Raw genomic sequence first — 21,435 nt, 5'->3', positions numbered from 1 at the left:
TAAATCTCATTCCTTGGTCCTTAGTGGATGATCAATAGTATTTAGCTGTGAAACAGTCATCTTGCTCTAACTTTTCTGAATCAATCTTTCTCCTTCAACAATGGGGAATTTACTTTCTCACTACCTAAAAAAGCAAGTTGGTGATGTTGTGAAATACTTTTAAATCATAAAGTACGGATACAAACATTCCACTATGTTTCTACAATTAGGACACAGGGATAGAAAGATGTATTTCGGGTGAACCCTTCACTGATAAAGAAGCAACATTCTTAAACGTGAAAAGTTATTTTTTTTTAATTGGATAAAAAAAAAATAAACCCAGTGGTGTCTGATGAGGATTTCACAATAGATTATCTTATTTACAACCTGAAATAATTTTGACAACTGAATCTTCCAAGACCGAGCAACAAGTGGGAACCAATGCTGACTTTTTCTCGCAATGACAGTGGTACATCTGAGGGCCTTAGGGCAGTTTCCTTTGTCGGGGTAAAGCCTGGAGGGTGAGGATGACCACCCCAACAACCTAGCTAACTTTCCCACAATGCAGCCTTGGGCAATGCCTACGCTAACGTGTTACCCCTTGAGCACATACTCTAATACCTCTATCACATAAATTTGAAAAGCTCTGAATAAATCTTTATCACCCGAACAGACCAACGTTTTAACCATCACACTCTCTACCCACCTTGGAGGATTCAACAAAACACCCACCAGACAAATCCTTAGGAACTCTGAGCTCCTATCATGTCAACAAGTCTAGTTACACCGCCCAGATGTGGTACAACGGAGGCACTCCACGCACATCTCCTAATTCACTCGTGAACCGCAAGGTGTCAAACTGGAAGTCACAAACTCATTTAGCGGTCAGCAATTCCGGAGCGGCCTCCAACAGAGGGAGAGCATAAATTCTCATACTGGTGAAGTGCATCTTAAGATCATACAGTACGTGGTTTTGCAAAATCGAGCTACCAATTTGGCACTTTCATTAGCAACAGTCCCATCTGATCTCACAGCCCGACCTCCACATCAGATCTTGCAACGAGGTCACGCAAGCACGTCTGCCCAACCGTCCTCGCTTGTTTTTCTACATAAATCCCTTCACCACTTACGCTGCTTCTGGCTTCTGGGCTGAAGTGCTGGGGAAACACTAGTAGTGACAACTCAGGGTTTCTGGATTTTTGTCTCTTAACCATTCTTACGAGTAGGAATAGAGAAATCTTTATTTGATCAAGTGTCAGCAAGTTTAAAATAAAAATACAGTCGAAACTCAAAAGAGACAGTGTCTCCTTATTTGACAACTCGAAAATACTGGGATGAGAAGGGTTACGGAAGTAAAAAAAAAAAACAAAAAAAACAAAAAAACAAAAAAAAACAAAGGGGCGGGTTAAGGAATTTAGGAGAAGCAAAGCAGAGTGGAATTTCCCACTCAAAAAAATGTATCACAGACATCTGTATTTCACTTATACCAACATCCTTACTGTCTTGATATCAAATTTGATCATCAAATTAACACACAGTCTCCCACAATACAATGTAATGAATTCACAGTCAGAACGTCAATATGCATCAGAAACGGTGACAGGTTAGAACCACCTATGGGCACCACATAATGCACATGCTACCAAGTGCAAGCAGGTGAGCAAACACCTCCAAGCAATGCAGCGTCCAGAAAAGGTATTCCTGAAAATGACAGCCATCCTCGAACTGGCATAAAGCCACTGGGACAAAGCTCTGCCTACAGAACTGAATAGAAAATCTGCTGCTTGTTTTTATTTTCAATTGTGAGGCTATGTTTTATCAGATCATTTTAACAACGTGGAGTGCGTGGGATTCTCATAGTAAAAATAAATTCCATGGTCGTTAATAGAAATTAGTAAGTAAGAATAACACACTTATCAAGTATTCTGACAATATTTTGTTAAACTTGACATTTTAGGGAAATTATACCCAAGGAATGAAAATAAAGCCAATTTCTAGTGCACCCTGACCTCCTCTATTTAGATTAGTTTCAATGAAAGCCTAAGAACTGTTTTGGTACAGAATGCTATAAAATCAACCAAGACCTCAAAACATTAGATATAATCCATCATGCAATTATGCTCCTCATTTCTAGCTATCACACCAAGTTATTTTCTCTCCCACTACAGCCTTCAAACCAATTTTATGTCATTCCTCATGGAAATTTGTTCGCAACAAAGACACACATATATGCAACAGCCAGCTGTACTGCGAACATCTGTTTTCTTTTACTAGGAAAAACATGGATATGTAAATGGGCATCACGTATTTGGTATTCTTTTTTGCCAGAGGTACAAAATCCTCCCCTTTTCGGACGCTACTTAGCAGATGTAAGGCACCGTTTGTCATTGAATTTAAGAATTTCAATTGTTTATTTTCTCAAACTCTGACTTAACTGGAGAAGTGCTCATTAATCGGAATTTCTCCTGTTTTAGACAAAGCGGCGTTCACCTAGAAACCAGAGAAGGCGGACGTCAAAGGTATCAAAGAATCTACTGACAACTAAAGTAAGAAACATTTTCGAAATACAGAGTTCTACTTTTATGACAAGGGAAGTTTCATCAGAACATCATCATCAGCTTGGTTGCTAGGAAACTATTAAATAGGCTTACTCCGCTTAACAGAGCTCCTGTTCGAATCAGAGGTGTGAAGGCTTTATTTAGGCTGTACAGATATGAATGCTGGACCCTTTACACCCACTTTGGGGGTAAAAAAAAGCACAGAATGAAATGTCTAACGCCAGAAGCCTGAATGAAATCATCTAAACATAGATCTCACCTAAGAAAATATAACCATACCATAGCCCTGTGATTCTAAATGACATGGGTCACGGTAACATAGCAGACAACTCTTTCTCAAGGCAGGTCTTATCTGGGACCTTGAACTCAACTGTCACCACAGATCCAGGAAAGAAAAAAAACCCAACTCCTGATCAAATAACAGACTGGAGAGGAAGACAAACGATGAGAGACTCTGTGGGAAACAAACAAAGGGTTGCAGAAGGGGAGGTGGGTAGGGGCTTGGGGTAACGGGGTGATGGGCACTGAGGAGGGCACCCTCAGTGTTGGGACGAGCACTGGGTGTTATATGTTGGCAAACTGAATTTAAATTAAAAAAAAAAAAAAAAAAAAAACACCGAGACTGGAGGAAGGAGGGAGGAATGTCTCCCTCTCGGTTTGGGGATATCAAGAGGAATTCCCTACTTATCCTCCCTCAGGGTTTGTTTATAATTCCTAACATGGCCAGCCAGCTCAGGGCAGAACTTTTCAGCTAAAAAGCAGCAAAGATGTGAGAATCTTTTCTCCATCAATTTCCTTCTCAAGTAAACCAAGGACATGCAAATTGTTAGCGTCACTTTCTTTGCTCTTCACATTTCTGGGAAGATAAAATAAACTTAAAATTCACAGGAAAAAAAGTCTTAAAAATCAAGAATTTAGTAAAAAGATGAGAAATGAAAAAAAAAAAGAATAAAACTGCAGGTACTTGAGCAGAAGAACTATATTATAACACGTGGCTTAATACATGAGTAACACATTCTGGGATCCTAAGAGAAGTGGTTAAGCTCATCTGATCTTATCAAAAATAATTATCACATTTGTTTTCTCCAGGCCTACTCTCTTTTATCAGTTTATACTGACGGTATCTTTTGGAAATGCGTTTCATGTCATATTAAAACACAGAGGCCAAATGCTTAAATTTTTACACCTGGGTAATAATCTCTAGTGTTCTGATGAGTTTTTCCAGGGGGCAGTTAGATGGCAGGGCTCTGAGGCCTTTATCTTCAAAAACCCTCTAACCAGCCCCGCTTTTCTCACCAAAGCAGCCTCAGCCCCGGTCCCTAGGCAGTGAGCACCCGAGGCAGGTGAGCTTACCCAACCAACCCACGGGAGCTCAACAGGACGATCCTCCAACTTCAAGCAAAGTCTCACTGACGTCGGACAAAAGGTGAAGACCGTTATGACCAGGCACGAGCTCAACCAAAGCAGAAGTCCTACAGGCAGGGATTCATGAAGCAAAGTACTTCCACAGGCACTATATGGCTGAGCAACAGCAATACGTTAGGACCATGAGGATCAGCGAAGGTGTGTGATTTGGGATCGCGTCGCTCTCTTCGGTGACCACTGCACTGTGTGGTCAACATATGTGATTTATTGCAGCCTTGCTTTCTAGACGAGGAGCGACAACCAGGGAGAAGACTCAAATGCTGAGTGTGGCAACTAAAAATAACTTGGCCGCAGAAACCCTGAAAGCAAAGACAGGTTACGGGCTCTTTTCTTTCTCTGCTCAGAAAGAATTGTGATCGGAATTCAAAACAGGCCTCACCCGTTGTGTGCTTTACGTTTTACGTGTGGAACCAGCTATCTGGGACTTGCTGTCAGGGTCCGGACAGAGGTGGGAGCTGGTAAAGGGGTGTGTGGATGGGGGATGGGGTTGGTATGAACTCGGATCCCTACGTGCTCTCTCAAGTTAGCAGATTCCAGTGTTCCATACAAACTAAGATGGTTACGAGTCTGTGTAATGAAATGCTAGTTTGGCCCTAGTCTAAATATTCTCCGTTAGCATGACTTTAAAGAATCACAAAATACTGTCTCAAGCAACAGCCCACTGGACGGCTTATTTATGAAAGAAAGGAATACACTTCCATTCCTTTATGCCCACATCTCCACCTCCATCCCTTCTTTGCATACAGAGGAAACGGGGACCAGGGATGAATGGGGTTGTGTGTTTGGGAACAGAGTTCCAGGGTCTGAAGAGCCTAATGCAGAAAGAGCTAGGGTATTGTCTTTCCACAGCATGGCTCCCCTAAGGACCATGCGACACCCAATTTGCACACCCTTCACCTGTACAGAACACTGCAGACATTCTCTCCAAAGAAGGTCAAGAAGGGCTTCGCTAGGTTGTGGGAAAGTGTAATGCGACACTCCTGGTGGCAACTTCAGCCCCCAAGCAAAGGGAGGGAGATGAAAGGAGGGGTGAGGGAATAGGATCTGTGCCTGAGGACACTCGCTCATCTTGACACATGTTCTAATCACTTTGCTCACGCGGCTAAGAGAACCCACTATCAGCTCAGCACACTTTCCCACTAGCAGAACTGCCTCTACCCTACGGAGTAGAAAAGAATAGTTTTGTAGACCGTATGCAAGGGCCAAGGCCAAGGCTGCAAGAGTCCTCAGAGGCGAGTGATGCGAATTCTGACAACTGTGATTCTAACAACAGGATGGGCTACTAGGGCCTTGGGCGCCTGCACATCCAGAGGACGTGGCTCTCCTTTCAAGTCACCTGGGCTGTGTAATAGCTAGAGGATGAACCTCAAAAGCAAGCCTCTGATCCACTAAGAACCTGCTGCGCTATTCTAGATCCTTGGGATAACAGAGGAACCACCAAGATGCCCGCCACCACGGAGCCGACAATCTACCGAAGGGAACAGAGAATAACCGTCAGGTAAATTCTACAGCAGGTGAGGTAAGAAATGCTTTTGCAAACGCAGAGGGGCAGGTCACCACGTGAAACAGGTAAGCAGGGCCAGCCTCCGTGAGGTCGTGAGGTCGTGAGGTCGGAGCAGACCTGAGGGTAGGTCGCCGGAGGGATGTCTGAGGCAGAGCCGCCCCAGAGGGGGGAAGGGAGCACAGCCCTGAGGTGGAAGGAGGAAGGACGAGGTATGCTTGCTCTCTCTCAATCTTGATTTCATTCTTCATCACTACTTCCCAGCACAAAATAGGGAGGGACGCAGTCCAGGCCAACTGAATGAAGGATGCCAAAGCCAGTAAATACAACAATGTCCAGGGAACAAATGCAATTCGATGGACAGGCCGGGCTTCCTAAGAGACTTTACGCAAAATGTGCTGGTGGAAGGTTTAGGAGATTTTCAAATGGGTTTCAAGAGCTCAACTTCACAGCTTTCTCTCCAAGAACATTCAAGGAAACAACGCTTCTCTCACGTGAGGAATCCCTCACACAGTCCACTTCCGGCCAGAGTCCAGTCACCACTTTTTAGAGAGAGAAGGTTAGCAGAGCAGGAGCCAAGAACCACACAATTCGCACGCACCCAGGCATGTAAGCACCCTCTATCTATCCCACACCCGCTGGGGGCGGGCGGAGCACCAACTCTCCATTTGACACTATCTCCACAGGAGACCTGCATCTGACCTTAGGCCTCAGGGGTGACCTTCTAAGTAACATAAAGTCTAACACGAAAAACAGGCTAAATCAAGTCAGGGGAGTAAAAAAGTGCTGAAGAATAAATACAATTACGGTAAGAAAAGAACCCTCTTCTCTTGCTGTCCCACAATTGCTCGCTGCGAAGGCCTCCAAATAAACATCCACGTGGGCACAAGACACCAGAATCCCAGTGTCCCAACATATTCATCCTTACAACTATTTTCCTTATCAATTTGACATGCACTTAGTACGAGCTACTGAATTCTCGTTTCAGACAAATTCTACTTAAAGCAGAATGGAAGACCAGCATTTCCAGAAAATCTAATGTTCAGTTCTACGCTCCCCTCACGACCTGCCCATACTGCCGATGCTGCCTTTTGGTTACTCCTAATTTCTCATTTATATTTAGGCCCACTCTTTCTAATACCTGAATGCACACATGATTATGGGTTTCTTTCCTAAATTCTGCTAAAAATTTTCAATTACTCTGCCTTTTCATGTGTTACAAAGGAAAAAGAAAAGGCTGTGAAAAATCTCAAATGTCACCATATCACATGAGAAAGAAAGCACTGTAAAATAGGTTAGGATGAAAAAAGAGAAAAATCCTTTTGCTTATAATGAGAGTTACACCTAATAGTAGTTATCAAATGCAATTTTGCTTAGCAACTATTTTTTCCCAATCTCTGTGTCACTAATCTTGACAAGATACCCCCTTTTTTCCACGTTTTAACTAATCTTTTCTAATCCAACACAGATACCTGTAGGATTCTGTGATCTTCTGTATTCTGGGACAAATTAAGTAATTTTGCCTTTTGAATTAGCCTACTTTAGTGTTTTCTTTTTAACTTAAAAAATAAAACAGCCAAATTAAAAATATGTAGTTTGGTGGGGAAAAAAAAACAAGAACGTATCCACTTTCCATCTGCTCAGTGCAATGCAATGGTGTGCAGAACTACACATACGGAAGTGGTCAAGCTTTTCTGACTTAAACCTGCAAAGAAAAAGTAACTTTTGCTTTTCAGCTATAGAGCAAAAGACATTTTTTGGACATTACTTATAAAGTAACAGTATAATGTTCATCAAACAAGTACCCCTACCCCTCAGGGTCGGGCAGGGAGGAAAGAGCACATCCCTTCAGGTGTCTCTAGGCAGGAACACTTAACTTCTACAAAATATTGGCTATCGTATTATTACTCAGTGCCAAAAGGCAGATATTTATCCTTGCATTCTGCTCTGTTATTCTCACGTCACTTCACTCCTATGTGCTAGAATAAGCCAACATTTAAGAAGGCATAATAGTATCAGAATCCCTTCCAGAAATACGCTGTAATGCCATAGGCAGGTTGTACTTAACGTGCAACCACTGCAGCCGGGCTCACCTGTTTTAAACCTACCTTTCCAAACCTTTCTTAGCCTGAGGGGGAAAAAAAATTACGTAAGACAAAAGAAAGCCTGAAATGTACTAATGAGGAAATGAGCATTTTAACAAAGGTCGTAACAGTAAAGCTGAGCAAAGGGCTTGTCTCTGTGGGACACTGAACAGCAGAAAAACCTTAAGTGACCAGCTGTGCACAAAGCTCGAGCATGGACCAGCTCCAATAAAAAACAAGGAGCAGTTTTTCAATCAAGGTGGTTCCCATTTAAGAAAAACAATCAGTCTTTTTTTTTTCTTTTCTCATGAAGGCCAAGCACACTAGAGGCAATAATGCTACGAATCACACTGCCCGTGAAGGAAGAGAACTGTCTCCCCATCTATGCTGAGCACAGGATTAGGTGTCAGCTTCAGCCACCGTGTTTCTGGAGAGGAAACCAAGAAGGAGATACCAGGTTATAAAAACAAGGCTTTCTTCTCTGCGGAGTCCTGTGGTCACTTTATGGCTCTTACATTTTCCCATACAAATCAAATTAATGTGAAATATATGAACATTAGACTTACCCTCTACTTTCCCCCAAGTGATTATTTAAATATATTAATGCCTGTTGCGAGAGGAAGAATGTAGTAAATGTTTAACTCCATGGCAAGAATAATAACAGGGTTTAAAGGCGCCCACGAAGCAAGTTCTCATACACCATCTTCCTCGTCTTACAACTCTCTACCCCACAAACTTCTAGTCTTGTCATGATTGATCAAGCTTTTATATACCATACATAAATTCAGATAAAGTGGCCAAAATGAGTTCTTCACAGAGCACTACAGCCCGACGCAAATCTCAGGCTTCTCAAAAAAAAAAAAAAAAAAAAAAAAAAATCCAGCAACACACACACACACACACACACAAAGGTCACAAAGCAATCATTCGCTAATACTGACCTTGCTGTTGCTCACAGTCTGCTTCAGCTTTCGAAGAACCTGGTGCCACGGGAAGGGGTCGAGGTGGTCGGGGCTTTGGTGTGGGAGGGGAGATTTTCTTCCTTCCAATATATTCAACATAAGTTCCCGGAAAGTCCCCTCTTTCCCCCGTCGTTTCATTATAACCATTTAACCAGCCAATCTCCTCAGGCCTGGCTTCCTGTCCGTCACTGAATCCAAGAGCTACTAAGGACCCTTTATTCACAGTCAAGACGTCACCCAAGTGCAGGTCAATATCTTCCTCTCGCTCCTTCTTGTAATCGTACAGGGCCCGGTACTGGTAGCCCTCGGCACTCATGTCTGCGAACCTGCGACCATGCAACTCAAGAGTCTGGTCACACACTCAAGTCTAGTCTTACGTTTCTATGGAAAGTGAATTCAGAGAGGATGTTAAGACTCGTAATATGTGTCCAGTAGAGGACAGAGGACAGCTCTCCAAAGGTTTAAGAGGAGAGGTGACTGGATGTCCTGCTGTCCATCTGTCCTCCATCAATGGTGTGACTGAAGACGGGGTCCACTTCCTCTGCGGCCCACAGTCCTCCCACTGGCTTCCTTTTCAGCAGCTTGTCAACACTTGGCCTCCAGGCTGATTCTCGCAGCGAGGCCCAATCCTTTCTGACACTCTTGTCACACTGTCCATCTGGCGTCTGATTTGTACTGTGTCACTCCGCACGCGAGCTTCACCTAGCAAAAGGAAAAACAAGACTTATGAATGAACATCACACTCTGCCATCTGTGTGAATCTGAATTTCTATTTCCATTCAACAAGTATTTAATCAATTTGGCATCCACGCACGGGCCAGCGCACTATTGCTCAACGCGGTATACACACAGGGCTCAGGAAGAGCGTCCCTGCCTTCCAGGAACGTGAGGCAGGGCCCGGAGGTGTGCTGGCACGTGGCAGCGCCCCCGGGGGGACGGCCCACAGGGGACCAGAACACCAGGCAAACAGCAGAGGCCGGGCCGGATCGCTGCTGGGTTCCGAGGCAGGAGGGGCCGCGTCCAGCCGCAGGATCTGAACACGGAGCGGAATGTGCGGCACGACCTCAGGGGCCGAGGTGACTAAGCAGATGCCACGTTCTAGGAAGAGCTAGTACAAGCATTGGAAGCACGGGGTATGGAAGGGCACGGATGGAACGACAGCACAGGGATTGCACGAGTGTGCATGCTGCTGCTCACGCCGGAGTCAACAGGTGCAAAAGGCCAACCCGGAGCTGACCTGGGGGGGCTTGAGGGCAGGCAGGCTGTGCAACTGCCAGCGTGGAGGGGGCACTCACAGGGAAGAAACACTGCCAGTGCAAGGACGGCTCAAGGCTCAAACACAGGGGGGGGGGGGGTCCCTGAATGCAACCTCAAAAGCCAAGAGAAGGTCTGGAGACACACTATGTTTGGGAACAATGGGTAAGACGAGTCTGGTGGTGAAAGGCGATCCCTAAGACCAAATCCTGCAAGGGACCTCCAGCAGGGGGAAACTGAGGCAAGGCTAGGTGACCCGGGGCCCTGCTCACCACAGTATCCTCACCAGCAGACCCCGGGCTAGAGGTGAGTGAGGACAGTCCCTAGAACTGAAGGAGTCAAGGAACTGAAGAGGAAGTAGAAATGGTTGCTGCAGATCACCCTGGAAAGATAGCCCTGGTGTGGGGGGAAACAAGTAGGGCAAGTTTTTGCTTTTTTTTTTTTTTTTTTTTTTTAACAGAGGAATTAAAGACTCGCTAGAGAGCAAGTCAGCACGTGGTCTGCCAACAGAACAGGGTGTACATGTACACGCTTTGCACTCCGGTCATTTCTCAACCCTAGGTTTATTGTAGAGAGTAAAAGCAACTTAAAGGGTCCAGTTAAGCTAGCCCAGCAGTGAAGCAATAAACGACGGCCACATACAATCAGTGCGCTGCATCAAAGGGAGCTTCCTAGGTTTTATTTTTTAGGATTGTATTTATTTATTCATGAGACAGAGAGAGAGGCAGAGACACAAGCACAGGGAGATGCAGGCTCCCTGCAGGGAGCCCGATGAGGGACTCGATCCCGAGACTCCAGGATCACACCCCGGGCTGTAGGCAGGTGCTCAACCGCTGAGCCACCCAGTTTAGTATTCTAGGAACTTGTCGGTATATGCATCTTAATGCACAAAATCCAACCACATCTAGTGACGTTGGCATTCAGAAGTGTCAAGTACCGAACTGTACGTGGTTAGAGCCTCTCTGTGGGAGTCCAATGACACTCCTAGGAGAGTTAATATTAAAAGAAGCAAAAAACAAACATTGGAAACTTCTGAGTAGTAAGAATATTAATTTGAGATAGTATTCTATTTGTATTTCATTATCAGATTAAATGGAAAACAAAACAAAACCTAAAGCAACCAGCAGGGTGTATTAGAAAAATAAACTATATTATGTTTGAAGACAACTTCTCCTTTTGATGGATCCTGAATCAAACATCCACTGCAGAAATTCACATAAAAAATGTAGAACTAGCAAATCTCATTTTTAGTACTAATGTACTCTGTACAAATGAGACACAGAACTCTGAAGAACATGAACATTTACATATCCCTAAATGCCTGGAAACCAGGCAACATGCCTAAGAATAATTTAATTCCTCCAAATCTGCCTTGAAATTTTTGTTAGCTTTTCCTGGCAATGTAGGTCTTTTTTTGGGGGAAAAAAAAAATCCTCAACTAGTAGGTTGGATAGATCTTTCCACCAGCTGCTGCCTATGGCTTGTTCTATTTCAACCCAGTGGGCCAGTTTGGTGAGATTAACAGAATGGAGAGTTATTATATCCTCCTTCTCCCCCTCCCTGTCTCTCTCTCATAATTACTCTCTCCCCTACAAGGCCCTCGGCAACCACCGGGCCCCTGATCACAGCACACCTGTGCAGATGTGCATGTTCCTAAACAGGGGGCACTACACTAAGGAGAGGCCCCACGTCTGGTCCAGGTTTTACAAACCTGAAAACCGTGTGGATGTCAGCCTGAAGCTAAACCTGTGCCCCACCCCCAAAAGAAAAGACTCCACGAGGAGCCCAATGATGGAGGGTAGCAATCCCCAACCCAGGTGCCAGAGACCTACATGATTATGAATTCCTACCCCTCACTGTTTTGTTTTTTTTTTTCCCCTCACTGTTTTTAAAAGGAGAACCTTACTTTCTGTGTGAGAGGAATCCCGTACAGAATTCTGGGCCTGCATCTGATTTTAAAAAACAAAAAATAAAAAAACAAAAAACCCCAAATCAACAAAAGCCCTCATCTTCTACGATGCTAGGATTATAAGAACACACCATTCACGTCTTCTGTGACTCCACGATGTCAAGGCCCGGAAGATCAATCAAAACAATTCAAGGTTGGCCAAAAGTCAGTGCCAACTAAGTGGATGGAGAGCAACCTTGTAAGAGAATGGAGAGCTGACTAGTCATCGGGGCAGAGACTGCACAGTGTCCCGTGGCAAAGTGCAGAGAGGCCTTGGCCGGGGAGGAGGCAGGCACATGCCCATCTTGATGATTGTCCCCTTCACCGTGGTCATCGTGGAAGTGCCGCATGTGCTCATCTACTCAATCCTCATCTAACGCGTGGTGGGAGCCCTGTGTACTAACCCCTAAACCATTAGCACCTACTGCGGGTTAGGAACTGCATGCGTATCAGCAAGTTCAATACTCAGCAGAGCCCTGAGGCAGTGCTACCAGCATTCTCACCTCGCACAGGAGGAAACTGAGGTGCAGAGAATTTAGTACCTTGGCCATGATCACTAAACTCAGCAATGGAGAGGTGGAATCACAATTCTCATGCAAGAAGTTGGGTTCCAAGGCCACCGCTTTCGCCATCACCAGAATCTACTGCCCAAATTCACCTTGCTTTGATGACCAACGACAGCCCAGGTAGGTCCACGGGGTCCACGATGCAGGTACTTTTGCCTGCACCTTCTGACCCCTCAGCTTAACCCTAAATGTCTGCTTTTTATTTACTCTCTGTAGGGTGGCCTGGTAGTGTTTGTGGCTCTTTTACAAACACACCTGCCCAAAAAAAGCCACCACAACTTGGCAGCAGTTCCATCGAGTTCAGGGCCCAGTATCTTGGACAATGCAAATTTTTCTTTCAAAGAGACTTCAGTAAAGCGCCTCCTTGCCAACGAAGTCTATAAACTAGTGAATGAGAGGATACTGGGCACATCACTTCTGGAAGGCTGCCCACTTCTGGAATCCTGCCCACTTCTGCTCTCCGAGCTGAAGCTTTCTGCCACCTGTACTCCTCCTGGCATTTAGGCCCCCCTCCCGATATCCCAGACCCCGAATGCACGGTTCCTAACAGCTCAGCTCCTCCACAGGGGAATACGCGAAGCATTAATTCACAGTCACAAGAATTATCACATCTAGACAACTGGCCAATTCCCTTTTTTTTTTTTCCTCTCACCTTCAAGTTCTCCCCAGGACTGCAGAAGGCTCAGCAGCCTCAGACACTGCCAGTCCCTGGGCAACGTAACCCTCCCAGGATCAATCAGGAGCCTGAACTACCGAGGTCCACAGGATATATGTGGCCCAGATTCACAACACTATGCCTCCAATCTCTTTGGCTACATTTACGGGTCCAAGGAACTACTTCCACCTAGCTCCAACATAATTGCTAACATAGTAAGGGTTTTGTGTGTGGCTAATACCCACCCGTCCATCATTCACTGTTTTCAAATAAGCAATGTGGATTTTAGGATCTAGGAGCCAAGCTGGTGCATATGTAAGTTATTGTAACAAAAGAGATAAAGGAATCTTATAAACAAATAACTAACTTACTCTTACATAACATCACATGCAACAGTTAGAAATTTCTTTAAGGGTAACTACTGTGTTCTAGTCTTTCAATCCCTTTAAAGGCTGCCTGCCTGCCACACCACTGATCAATGTATATTTTCACAGAAGATACTGTGCCATTCTTATTTTGTTCCTCAGAATAAAGTTGTGTTTGATGCCTGACAATCAGCAACCCGTGACTTCTTAACATACAAGGGCCTGGATGTGAATTTTCAATTGAACCCTCTAACCCGCAGGCATTCTGGCAAAGAACCAAACCAAATTCTTTGAAAAGTCCTCTGACTTTGCTAACTTACTCATTCTCCTTTTACAAAGGACAAGGATTTAGCAAACTTGGTGGCGAGACAGGGATACAGGATATTTTTAAATCACTTTAAATCAATCAGGAATTCACTCCAAGCATACGATTCTATTCCTGTGATTAATTGAGCAGCTTGGTACTGGATCCCAGCACACACTGGGTCTACATCTCAGCTGCAAAAACCATGGAGGCTTCCTGGGCCCTAATCCACACTTGCCTACCTTCTACTTCTCCATCCTCCCTAGGCTAGCTCTGAGTCCAGGGCAGGCTCTCAGCCTAAATTCAGAGTCCTAAAAAACCAAACCATCATTGAAAAATCTCTTCACCTTTCTGGGGCACCTGCGGGGCTCAGTGGGTTCAGCATCTGCCTTCGGCTCAGGTCCTGATCCCAGGATCCTGGGATGGAGCCCACTTTGGGCTCCTAGCTCAGCAGGGAATCTGCTGCTTTCTTTGCCCCTCCTCTTGCTCATGCGCGCTCTCTCTCTCAAATAAATAAAATATTTTAAAAATAAAAATAAAAATCCCTTCACCTTTCAAATACGGTGTCCTGGACATCATAAAAATCCAAGTTAGAGCGAAGTTAGATCAACCCTAAAGTAATGAGACGATTAGTGTAAGCACTGAGCTTCAGATGCAGGCAGCCATCCCCATCCCTGTCGGGATTTTTAACCTTGGGCAAGTTACTCAGATCTCTCCGTGGCACAATTTTATCATTTGTGAAACACACAATAAGCAAACCTACACCTCCCAGGGTTACTAGGAAGATTATATGAAATTGCGTATGTAAAGTACTTAGCTCTGTCTTGATAATTAGAGCTTAATATAATTAACACTACCACAGTGTTTACTAGGGGCCAGCCGCAGCTCTTAAGACTTTTGCACAGATGGACTCAATGAACCCTTACTGCAATGACCATCCCCATTCTGCAGATGAGGAAACAAGCACAGAAAAGTTAAACAATCTGCTTGATGTCACACAGCTGTGTCATTACTGCCACCATTACTACTGTCGTCACTACTAGTATCCAGCATCTCTTACTGCCATTTATACAATTCATATTTGAAACAGAAATATTTGCTAGGAATTTTTTTTTTTTTTTGCACTGCTTCTAAAAGCTTGCAAATTCTTGTAAAGGAATCCTCAAGTTAGCCCCAAATTAAACTCTCGGCTGTCCCTTTAACTCCTTTTTCAGAATTAGGAGAGACAAAAAGGCTGCCTGTGGACTTTGCCCACCTAGTTGTCTCTGAGCCCCAGGGAGAGGGATGGCTCCAGAGAGGTCAGGGCAAAGGAAACAGGGGAGGGGCCAATGCTGCTCTTCAACAGGGTTAGGTGGCTGCTCCCTAGCTGCCCTCATGGAGGAAAGAAAAGGTCCTCCAGGGACTAAAGGTAGCTGCCGCCTGAGGTTTCAGCCCTAGCTCCTGGGGGGCACTGGGTTCAGGGTCTGGACCATGAGGTCCAGCCAGGAAGGGGAGGGACAAGGCTTGCCTGCACAGGCACCTCGCTTTATTAACTCACTCTTGAACACTGGGGGAGTCTCTTCACACTTCGGCCAGTACCCTCTGGGGGTGATCCTTAACCAGAACCTATTTTGACTACCGGTGCCTGTGGGTATGTATTTGGTTTACTTTAAGGAAAACAATGCTGGGAGGGTAAAATCTCCAAAGATGTTTTTATAGCAGTATTTTTTTTTTCAGCAAAAACTATGCTATGCTCACTGTATACATGGGGAAAGAAAAAAAAAAAAAAAACTAACATAAGCCAGACAAGTTTATGAGTAATTACGTCGCCTATTTTTCAGCTCATTTGGCATAATGCACGTGAAATGGCCTTTAATCGCCATTCTTCTAGGCAAATAATTCCAGTAAGAGAGATGGCTGAGGCATAGCAAGAAATCACACTGATGTAGGTGGAGGAGCCAGACAAAAAAAGCAATAAATAATATGAATATTTTAAAAATTACTTACAACCCAAGTTTCTGATTAAAAATTTATATAATTTATCTTGTGCCTTCTAAGGTAAAAAACTGAATTGACAAGCCATTCCTTCCACTGATAAGAAAAAACCTCATTTTCTGAGAGCTTCACTAAGAGGCTCCATTCTCTTGAGTTCACTGGCAAATCCCTGTGCCCTTCCAAACAGAGAAATCTGTGGGGAGCCTGTCTAAAACGTGTAACGTACAGCGAAAAGCACTTTCCATTTTCTTCTGCATGGTGTATGCCCACAGGTGAGAGAATTAAAAACAAAACCACAAATGCAACCATTATCTCAGCTTTTTATCACATACCTGACCATAAAATCAGTTTCTTTAAATATGCTCATTCATCATCTCTTTATTAAATACAATGCATTCTGGAGATCACAAAATGCAAACACAACAAAAGGTGAACTGAAATTTTCCCTGTTTTAATGAGCAAGTGGACAATCTTTCAGAGTGGATATCTTTTTAGAACCTGATCCCTGAACTACCTAAGAAAAAAAAAAAAAAGGACATTCTAACCAACACGGTACCTTTAAAATTACACGGAATTCGTGGAAAAGTGTAATTACACGTATGGTCACTTTTAATAACACGAGTTTTGGGCAGCTGGTGTATGTTTGCATTTAAGATACAAAACTCTTCAAAACTCGGCATTTCCAGGAGATAAATGCACACATACTACAAGGCACCACTACCAAACCAGAATATGTATTCACTATAACATATCTGTACCACTTCTGTCCCCCAAAAGTAACTTTATGCTACGGGGATTTCCTGATCTTAATAAATAGAAATTTCGAAAAATGGTGAAGACAATTAATTGATGGGAAGTGAAGTGCTTTTTCACACTATCAGCATCACAGATGTGAAGACACAGTGATAATATCATTTTACAAAAGCAGATAAAAGAGCAGATAGACATGTGTACACTAGAGTTCTGTTATGCAACTGACAAGAACAGGTTCCAAATCAAGATGGAAGTTAAAAAGCAAAAGCACGTCACACTTGGAAAGCCAATATGATATACCGGTATCTTCCTTCCAATCACCGAAAAACCTATACACATTGTCATGAAAAAAATGATCACTATCTATGACCTACCTGCAACTGGCATATAAAAGCTGAAGAGGCCAGCAGTGACACAACCCAACAATTCTGCAAAGCAGGTAGTTTCCTCTACTGACCTTTCCAGTAAAAAAGCTTGATTCTGAACCAAACACACCTTCTCAAACTTCTGAGGGACACCACCCCCGCCCCTCAAACTGATCGTAGGGTATTTTCTTTGTAACAACGAAAAACACTTGCTCCCCCAAGTGTAGGCAACTTCTATTTCTAAGAAACTACCCTCTACTGATTTTTAGCTGTTTTATTTCAAGAACAGTGTAACCTATCAAAACCCATATGGGGAGGAGGTTCTTTTTTTAAAGATAAAAACCCATCTGTGGCCTTCTGGGGAGAACTCACCAAATTCCCAATGATTCCCACCTTGAAGATCCATTACCGTAACAGCATGCCTTAGAAATGAACTTGTCTTCTCCCGTCTTCTCCCATCTTCTCTACCCGTCTTTAAAGTTGCAAAACGCGACCCAAAGCTAATGAAACATTAAAATAGAATCCAACATAAAAGCCCGGGTCAATAAGCTTGGCGAATGTCCCGCCTCATAACTAAAAACTTGAACCTCATTACACTGAAATGACAGTCTTCTGCTGCACTCAAAACCCGGAACTGCTTTATCCAGTCCTACTTCGCACTGAATGACAAAGAGGAGAGGAACGGGACAGAAAAAGAAAATAGAAAAAATACCAAAAACAAACAAACAAACAAACAAACCCAACGTGTCGCTTCCAAAGCCCCCAGATGAAGAATAAACTCAAACCACCAAAGGTGCTGCAGCTCCACCGGGGATTAACGGGTGGAGGGAGACCTTTTTGATATTAATAGCACTCAGGGAAGCCGAAGACTGTCCCCCAGGTCCAGCTCACACGCGCTGTGCACTCGTGTGACAGCCCTTCCACTCCCACCCTCGCATTTCGGGCTGGAATTCCGGCCACCGGCGTGTGGATCCCGGGGACCCGTGGGGTCGTGCGGAGCGGCCGGCCTGGGCTCCCCGGGGCTCTTTGTCCTGGGATCTGCGGGGCACCTCCTGCCCTGGGGGACCGAATGCCAGGATTGGGTGGCCCGACGGTCCCCCACGACGGCCCGGCCCTCCCCGGCCGGCTCCAGGGCGCCGGGCAGCTCCCTCCAGGCTCTCCCCGCGCGCCCGGGAGCTGGATTTCCGGGCAGTTCCGAGGACCCCGCTCGATGTGAGCCTCCTGCGACCGGCCCAGGCCCGGCCGCCCCAGACGCCCCGAGGCGCACTTCCCCCACCCCGGAAGACGAGGCCGGCAGCTCCGGAGGGCGGGGGCTCGGGGCGAGCTCCGGGGACCCCCGCCGCCCCGCGGAAGGGCCCGGGCAGCGACCCCGCTGCAGCCGGAGGACGCGGGGAAGGCTCCGCTCCCGCCGCTGACTCCAGGGCAACGGGCTGCGCGCTCTCCTCGGTGAAGGACCCCGGAAAACCGCAGCCGGCGACCGTAAGGATCCTCCCAAGTGCGCGGGAGCGGAGGGGTGCGGACGGGCCCCGCAGCGCCCGCAACTCGGGGCGCTCGGAGCCCGGCGGCGTGCAGGGCCAGCGCCGAACAGGGCCCGGGACTCGGGAGCTCGGGGGCGGCCGGAGCACGCAGGGCCGGGCCGCGAACCCGTGAGGCCGGCGGCCCGCTTCCCTCCCGGCTCGGCTCTGCAGCGGCGGCGGCTGGTGACAGGAAGAGAGCGGCCGCCGCCGCGCGCACGCACGGCCTCCCCCTCCCGGGCGCACACACACCCGGACCCGCCGCCGCCGCCTACCTCCCCCGCCGGCCGGCTTCCTTCCTCCGCGGGGGCCCGGGCTGCAGCGGCGGCGGCCTCCGACGCGCCTCTGACCCGGCCCCGACCCGCTCGCCGTCCCCGGTCCGAGCGCGGCGCCTCCGACCCGCTAGCCCGCCGCGCTCGCCGCGCCCGCCGCCTCCTCCGACTCCGCTGCAGCCGCCCAAGCCGCCCGCCCGTCCGCCTGTCCGCCCGCAGCTCCAGCGCCCGCGGCCCGCCCCGCCCCCGGCCCGCCCCGGCCCCGCCCCGCCGCCGCCCCCGCCCCGCCGCCGGCCCCGCCCCCGCCCCCGCCGCCAATCAGCGCGCGCGGCCCCGCCCCCTCCGCTGGCGCCGCCCCCCGGCCGCTGCCACTCACCGTGCGGGCCCGCGGGCTGGCGGCCGGAGGGGCGGAGCTCGGGCGCCGCCGACCCTTCCTGCCGCCCGCCCCGCCGGCCTTCCGCCCCCCGCCCCCCCGCCGCGGGGATGCCCCGGGCACCCGGGCCGCGCGCTGCCTCCGCCGGGAGCGCCTTGCTCCGCGCTCGCCCGCCCCACGGCCGCGGCCGGCGTGTCCGGGCCCGGAGGACGTGGAGGACGAGCCCCGACCTGCAGGCTGCGTCCCTAACCCGGGCGTCGGCAGACGAGCCCCCAGCGCCCAGCGGAGTGCCGGCGGCGGGGACGCCCCGGGGTCCCGGCTCGGCGACGCGAGGAGGCCCCGCAGTCCCCGTCGCGCCGCCCGCGTGGCGCCCGGGGCTGAAGGCAGGGTTGGACCCGGAGCCGGAGGGGCGGGCGCCGCTGCCCGCCGCGAGCCCCTGCAGCCCGCGCCGCCGCCGGGAGCCAGGCGGGCCCGCGGACAGGGAAGCGTATGCGGACGGGGGCGCGCGCCGGCCGGTGCCTTCCAGCCTCGGCTCCGCCAGCAGATGTGCGGCGGGCGGGCGGACCGCGGCCCCTCTCGCTGCTCAGGGTGCGGGCAGTGCAAGCTCCCGGGAATTACAACGTCCCGAAAATCTGATGTCAAATGCAGGTTCTTCCACCAAGAATCATTACTAAGTTGCTAAAACAACAACAACAACAAAAAAAACCCAAAAAACCCTGAAGTTGGTTCAGACCTAACAATGAGGCCAAGGTGGAAGGCCAACAACCTGTGTTAAGTCTGCCCTTTACTCTTAGGCTGGGTAGGGGTCTGCTTTTTAAACCTCTATTCCCAGATTCCTCTATCAGCACTTCTGAGCCCTTTCTACAGCTCTTAATTTTCTTGCAAGGATATTCTTTTTTTTTCTTTTTTTTTAACAAGCATTTAGACTTCTGTCAAACCCTGAACTTGGTGCTTTTATTCCTGTGGGTGTCAGAAGTAAAGAATATCCTGAAACCTGAGTATCGTCCAAAAATAAAATCATTTTTAAAGGCGACTCACACTCTTAACAGGAAAGTGAGTCCTACTTGAGGTTTTGGGTCCTGGCCTTTCTGTAACTCCAACGGGTCTCTTGTACAGACAGAGAAATAGAGAGCTACCTTCATGTTTAAGAATCCACTTTATCTAAAAGTTCACCCAAGCCGTGGCCTTTCCACCTACTCTATGAAATGAAGGGCCTCATGTGTTGTTTGCCTCCGCTCCATAAGTGAAGCGTCTCACCCTGTAGAATTACTTTGACCCAACCCAATAAGTTGAGCTGTAACTGCTGTGATGTTTAGTTTCCTTTAGGCTTTCATCTGAAGAAACCTTGCCAGCCACCTCCTCTTCTTACACATGATGAGTTCCTGGAAAGGTACTTATGTACCGTTAGGTTGGGGATCTATTCCCCTCAAACTTAAAAAAGCATGAAATCTTTAATTGAGCTCCCTTCCTTTTTTTTTTTTTAAAGATGGTCTTCAGCAATTTATATTTAATATTTTCCATCGCACTGAACCACAGAGCCTAAGTCCAAAGAGTGTGCCTTGGGAGGACAATGGGGCTCTCTTTTTGACAAACTCAGTAATTTCAGTCTTTGTTTCATCCATATTGACATCTGCCCCCCGTATCACTAACATTAGCTTTCTTAATTTTCATTTTCCATCGATTTCTATGAAATAATAAAAAGCAACAAAACACCAGTACTCAAACTTTAAAGTAAACCTTTTTCCTGAATAAAATCTTATCTGGACTTGCAAGATGTAACTGGGATATGAAGCCACGTGGTGAGGTCAAGAAGAACCTCTAAGGTCTTTGTGCAATCCACGTTATTCTCTCCTGGGGTGTGTTGCAAATGCATTTTCTCTATCCTTACTGAATCAGAAATGCTGGGGCTGGAGCCTAGCAATCTTTTTAAATAAGCCTTCCCAGTAGTCTCAGGGAAGCTAAGGTTTGGAAGACTTTGCTCTGGGCCTAGGGCATCTGGGAACACAGGCTGAAATCCGCTGCAAGGAAATGCTCAAATGGGCCCAGAAACACCACCCTTCCATCAGTAGCAGCCAAAGGCTTGGCTGGCAGGTGGTGCCACCACCAAAGAGCTCAAGGTGTCAGAGGATGTACAATTTCCCAAAGGAAGACAGGGATGTCATATACAACTGGCAACTGGAAGTCAGACCTAAGAGAGACAAGGACCCCCAAGCACCCTGAAAGGCTTCCAGCAGCCACAGCAAGCTAAGTGTCCTCTCCAAAGACGACTGGTAGGATACCCTCATTTGCCACCATCACCCAGCTACTGTAATAAAGTGAGGGCTAGAATACAATTCCTTCAGACTCTAAACCCAAGGATGTAGTTTAGAATTCAAAAAGTAAAATAAAACAAATACAACAAATGCCTTAGAACCTTACTTCTCAACAAGACGTCCAGAGACCAGCAGCGCTGACACCATCTAGGAGCGTGTTAGATATGCAGCATCCCAGGCACTATCCCGGACCTACTCAGCCACAATCTGCATTTTAACAAAATCCCCAGGTGACTGATGTGCAATTTAAAGTTTGCAATGCTCTGTCTCA

At 47.1% G+C, this 21,435-nt stretch overlaps 1 protein-coding gene and 1 long non-coding RNA gene across 15 annotated transcripts in view; one reads left to right on the top strand and one right to left on the bottom strand.

Moving 5' to 3' along the window:
* Positions 1-18,635, bottom strand: part of PIK3R1 (phosphoinositide-3-kinase regulatory subunit 1) — an 81,340-nt gene extending 62,705 nt beyond the window's left edge. The window contains exons 1-3 of one of the 5 annotated variants that reach the window (XM_077898038.1): positions 18,483-18,501; positions 17,066-17,193; positions 8,489-9,211 (exon numbers count right to left, since the gene is read on the bottom strand). In XM_077898038.1, the coding sequence (XP_077754164.1) occupies positions 8,489-8,825 (337 nt within the window). In that variant the 5' untranslated portion in view covers positions 8,826-9,211; positions 17,066-17,193; positions 18,483-18,501. Of the gene's footprint in view, positions 1-8,488; positions 9,212-14,152; positions 14,177-17,065; positions 17,666-18,482 lie in introns of those variants that run through there. The other 4 variants (XM_077898036.1, XM_077898037.1, XM_077898040.1 and 1 more) reach the window with 4 other exon arrangements.
* LOC144314202 (uncharacterized) lies at positions 2,577-8,534 on the top strand. 10 transcript variants are annotated; one of them, XR_013380016.1, is made up of 5 exons: positions 2,580-3,026; positions 3,839-4,410; positions 5,376-5,460; positions 5,728-6,072; positions 7,861-8,534. It is a non-coding gene; the product is annotated as an uncharacterized LOC144314202 (long non-coding RNA). The 10 variants fall into 10 exon arrangements; XR_013380015.1 differs by having other exon boundaries at positions 5,236-5,460; XR_013380017.1 differs by having other exon boundaries at positions 3,839-4,420.
* Positions 18,636-21,435: the final 2,800 nt, after the last annotated feature.

The sequence above is a fragment of the Canis aureus genome, chromosome 5, assembly GCF_053574225.1.
Source record: "Canis aureus isolate CA01 chromosome 5, VMU_Caureus_v.1.0, whole genome shotgun sequence".
NCBI classification, from domain to species: domain Eukaryota; kingdom Metazoa; phylum Chordata; class Mammalia; order Carnivora; family Canidae; genus Canis; species Canis aureus.
This window is presented reverse-complemented; position numbering and strand designations above follow the sequence as displayed.